Source organism: Hipposideros armiger, unplaced genomic scaffold (genome assembly GCF_001890085.2).
Source record: "Hipposideros armiger isolate ML-2016 unplaced genomic scaffold, ASM189008v1 scaffold_191, whole genome shotgun sequence".
In the NCBI taxonomy this organism is placed as follows: Eukaryota; Metazoa; Chordata; class Mammalia; order Chiroptera; family Hipposideridae; genus Hipposideros; species Hipposideros armiger.
The window spans coordinates 1106931-1111401 of NW_017731541.1; the positions used below are offsets into that span (position 1 = coordinate 1106931).

The 4471-nt window shown below is 39.7% G+C and overlaps 2 protein-coding genes across 2 annotated transcripts in view; one reads left to right on the forward strand and one right to left on the reverse strand.

Moving 5' to 3' along the window:
* Positions 1-4471, reverse strand: part of ZPBP (zona pellucida binding protein) — a 314051-nt gene that overhangs the window by 72111 nt on the left and 237469 nt on the right. The gene's annotated exons all lie outside the window — the stretch shown is intronic.
* Positions 1-4471, forward strand: part of SPMIP7 (sperm microtubule inner protein 7) — a 45618-nt gene that overhangs the window by 13422 nt on the left and 27725 nt on the right. Inside the window, exons 5-6 of the mRNA XM_019652967.1 lie at positions 1534-1601; positions 4156-4197. Of these exons, the coding sequence (XP_019508512.1) occupies positions 1534-1601; positions 4156-4197 (110 nt within the window). The remainder of the gene's footprint in view (positions 1-1533; positions 1602-4155; positions 4198-4471) is intronic.

The following is a 4471-nucleotide window of genomic DNA, read 5'->3' on the forward strand; positions in this document are numbered from 1 at the left end:
ATTCCTTTTGGAAGTCAGGACATTGTTTACCTAGCTCTTCTCTGTTTCGTATGAGAAGACATATGTCGTCTTTTCTTTTCACCCCGACAGTGGTTATGTGCAGTCCACAGATGCTGATGACATTGACAACCCCTTTGGGGACCTCACATCTCTGGCCAAGCCTCGGAGCTCGACAGTTCTTCCCACGAACCCAAGTCGGTGAGTTCCTCTCATAGTTACCCCTTCCTTTATCATTAAGGATGAAACGTGGCGACGGTCTTTGTTAGTAATTAAGGAACCCAAAATGGCCCGCTAGTGAACATAGCTTAAGAAGAAAGACACCTGCTTCTTGAAAGAACTGTAGATTGTCAAAAAGAAGGTTACAGTTTTAGGCACTGACTACCCTGGGTGCCTTGATATGGACACATATTTGCTTCTACCAGTGGGAATACTGAGTGTGTCCCAGGATTCACAGGACACACTGCTGTAAGCTGAGGCCCTGTGCTCTTTTCAGCATGCTACTGAGTCACTAACCGTCGGGGATATGGTACCATCGGTGTCTGTAACGACAGATAGACTTGCAGAAGATTTCATGCAAAGCCATAGTGTGAATCGCGACAGTATTTTAAATGTTAATTGTTTTCTGTTTAAAAAAAAGGGAGGTAAAAGCTAAAATAAATGAATGGGAGTATATCAAACTAAAAAGCTTCTGCACAGCAAAAGAAACCATCAAAAAAATAAATAAAGAGGCAACCAACCGAATGGGAGAAGATATTTGCAAACAACACCTCCAATAAGGGGCTAGGATTCAAACTATAAGGAACTCAAACAACTCAACAACAAAAAAACAAAGAATCCTGTTAAAAAATGGGCAGGGGACCTGAATAGACATTTCTCCAAAGAGGACACACAGATGGCCAATAGACATATGAAAAGATGTTCAATGTCACTAATCATCAGAGAAATGCAAATGAAAACCACAATGAGATAGCACCTCACTCCTGTCAGAATGGCTATCATCAATAAATCCACAAACAACAAGTGCTGGTGAGGTTGTGGAGAAAAAGGAACCCTCATACACTGTTGGTGGGAATGCAGATTGGTGCAGCAGCTATGGGACGCAGTGTGGAGGGTCCTCAAAAAATTAAGAATAGAATTACCATATAACCCAGCAACCCCTCTCCTGGGTATCTACCCAAAAACTCTGAAAACATTTATCCGTAAAGATATATGTGCTCCAATGTTCATTACAGCTTTATTCACAGTAGCCAAGACATGGAAACAACCAAAGTGTCCTTCGATAGATGATTGGATAAAGAAGGTGTGGTATATATACACAATGGAATACTACTCTGCCATAAGAAAAGATGAAATACTGCCATTTGCGACAAAATGGATGGATCTTTAGATTATAATGCTGAGCGAAATAGAAAAAGTCGAGAACCATATGATTTCACTGATATGTGGGATATAAAACTAAAAACAACAAAAGAACAAGAAAAATAAATGANAACTTGTTCATTAACTGTCTGTCATTCATTTTGATGATTTTAGATGGTTGGTGGACTCTGGGACAGATTTCAAACAAGATCTTTCTTGACACCGGTCAAACCAATTAATTTGTAAGTTTTATCTCCCAATGTTCTTATCACTACATTTTCTACTATATCACATGCTTATGGTTAAGAACCCAGTGACCTAGCCCATGGTGGGAGAGGGGTGAGGGGGACGTCCTCCGGGGAGCACCTTGTACATTTAATTTTATATTTACCAAATCCACAAGTAGTTGCAAAGTAGAGGAAATATTTAGCCTTAGTCAGCAAAATTAATGAGAGTTTTGGATAAATTTCAGTTATGAAAAACAATATCATAGATAACATGTTCCAAATCTTTTAAAATTGCACCACTTGAATAAAACCAGTATAAATTACCTGTTAAAAATAATTGTTTATTATTAGAAGAAAAAAGAATAATGAGTGGAAATATGGAAAATTGTAATCAAGTTTAAATGCTGGATCTGGAATTGTAAATAGGGGTGATATTCAGAAAAATACTGTCTTATCAGCAAACTTAGATTTATTGAGCCATATTCTTAAAATAATGTGTAAAATTTTTAATAATATTATTTAAAAGATGTTTTTGACAAATGTGTAAAATACCCCAATATAAACATAGCTTCCAATGTGTAAATTGAATGGTAATAATTTAAATAAAATATTAAAACACTCAAAAAATATAAGATCCTTGTAAATACAAGCTGAAATTGTTGATAAACCCATTCAAATATCTGAGAATAAAAATATAAATTATTGGTATAAACTCTTAATATTATGTGAATGCTAATGCAAAACTTTACTAGCATCTTTTTATTTAAATATTATCTAGTAAAATAGCAAATAGCTCACCCAGATGATAAAGTTTTTTTCCAGTTTATATGGATCCATTGCATTTATTTTTTAGTGGTAAATTATCTGATGAATTAAGAGCTATGTGTCTCAGTACAGCCAACAGCCACATCTCAGCACTCCTGAGATTACTGCTCACCATAGAGCCTTCCCCTATGCAAATGTTCCTCCCAGGAGCCCACACAAACATTTACATGCAAATGTTTGTATCAGCTTTATTCATATCTCCAAAACCAAGGAACAACCAAGATATCTTTCAACCCCTGAATGGAAAAACATGCACTGGATAAACATACCGGAGTATCCCCCATGCAGTCGACACAAGTCAGCAATGAAAAAGAACCAACGCAACGCACAACAGCATGGTGGACTTGTCAATGGATTTTGCTCAATGAAAGCAGCCAGACCCACAAGGTCACATAGCGTCTGATTCCGTTGTATGACATTCTGGCAAAGGCAAAGCTACATGGGCGGGAATACACCAGTGGTTGCCAGGAGCTGGGAGAGATGGAAAGGGTTGCGTACAAAGAGCCTATGAGGGGACCTTTCGGGTGATGGAACTGTTGTGTATGGTTCCGAGGTTGGGGCCACATGACCCTGCATTTGTCACACCCATAGCACTAGACGCCACGAGGAAGAAACTGTACCGAATGCCAAGTGAAAAATAAACAAACAAGTGAATGTCAGGATGTTGGGGAATCCAGGATGAATGCAGGTTGTCACAAATGAATCTGCGTTATAGATAAATGACATAACTACCCTTAGGTGGATGGGGGGAAAGGAGCGGTCATAAACAAACCCGGACACGGGATTTTGACTGAATACTTTAATGCTAAAGACAAAAAGAGCTCTGTATAAATAAGCATCATACTCCAGCTTGTAAATGTGTTCCTCACTGGGAAATGGTGTGGCAATTCCAAAAATTAGTTCATGTGTCTACTAGCTTTGAACAAAAAAGTGAATATTTGGTAGGTAGCGGGAGGCAGGTTTCACAGGATCAGAGAAAGAAATTACAAATGAGTAGGCCACAAATGAACGCCGGGGTGCTGTATTACACAAGGAGATATCCTCTGAACGCATGTTCAGCAGATACACAGAGAATAGATACAAACATGTCTACAGATATACACAGGTACGTACGTCCATGTACATCCACTGAGAGAGCCAGGAGAGGGACAGCCCTGCAGCCACAAGCACATCTGGCATCCAGATGTTGGTTTTTGCTCCAATACAAGAAATTGAGATCCTTGGAGAAACGGCTGGTTCTAGGGCTGGAGCAGGGAAAGCAGCCCCTGGGACCGCTGTCACGCTGGGATCTCGTGGAAGCGACCGAACTGTGGCTGTGGCTGCTTCATCTGCACCGTGGAGGGGAGACTGATGGTCTCCCAGAACCGCTCAAGTGTGGGAAGTGTGTGTGTTTAAGAAAACAGGAGCGCCAGCTTTGCCGGCTACGGCACATCCAATCCCTGAGGAAGTATGCAGCCAAAGAACAGCCCACGAGGAGAGGGCTGAGGCAGAGCTCAAATCACGAGAGTCAACAGACGTGTGTGTCCGTGTGAGCTTGGGGTCGTTTGTTCTCTGGTTTGGATCTTCACTTAAAACTACATCTTGAAATCCTTTCTGTTTAAAATTCCACACTTTTGGAGGCCAATTCCTACACGATGTCTCTGAAGCCTTTGCTGTTACTTCAGTAAGAGGAAGACTGCAGTACCTTGATGTTTCTTAAGTTGATGTGAATAACGCAGTTGCCCATGTTTTCTCTTTTTCTCAGTGTGAGTCCAAGTTCTCGAAGCAAATACATTCCTCTCTACACGTAAGTAATGTTTGTTAATATTTTAAAAATTACTAGATTTACACCTAAATTGTAGTTGTTTTCAACTCACACATGTTTGTAATTCACTTTTTACGACAACTTATGCTTTCTGGTAGATTTCTAAAGTTTTCCTAGCACAGTGCCTGTGTGATGTCAGGATAGTCATCAAAGATTTGTTAAAGATTTGAATAAGAGAAAGGGTGCAATATTTTTATATTTTCCCAAATCGGTTATTCTATGAAATAAAATACCTCGGATGCCGATGGAGTAGGGC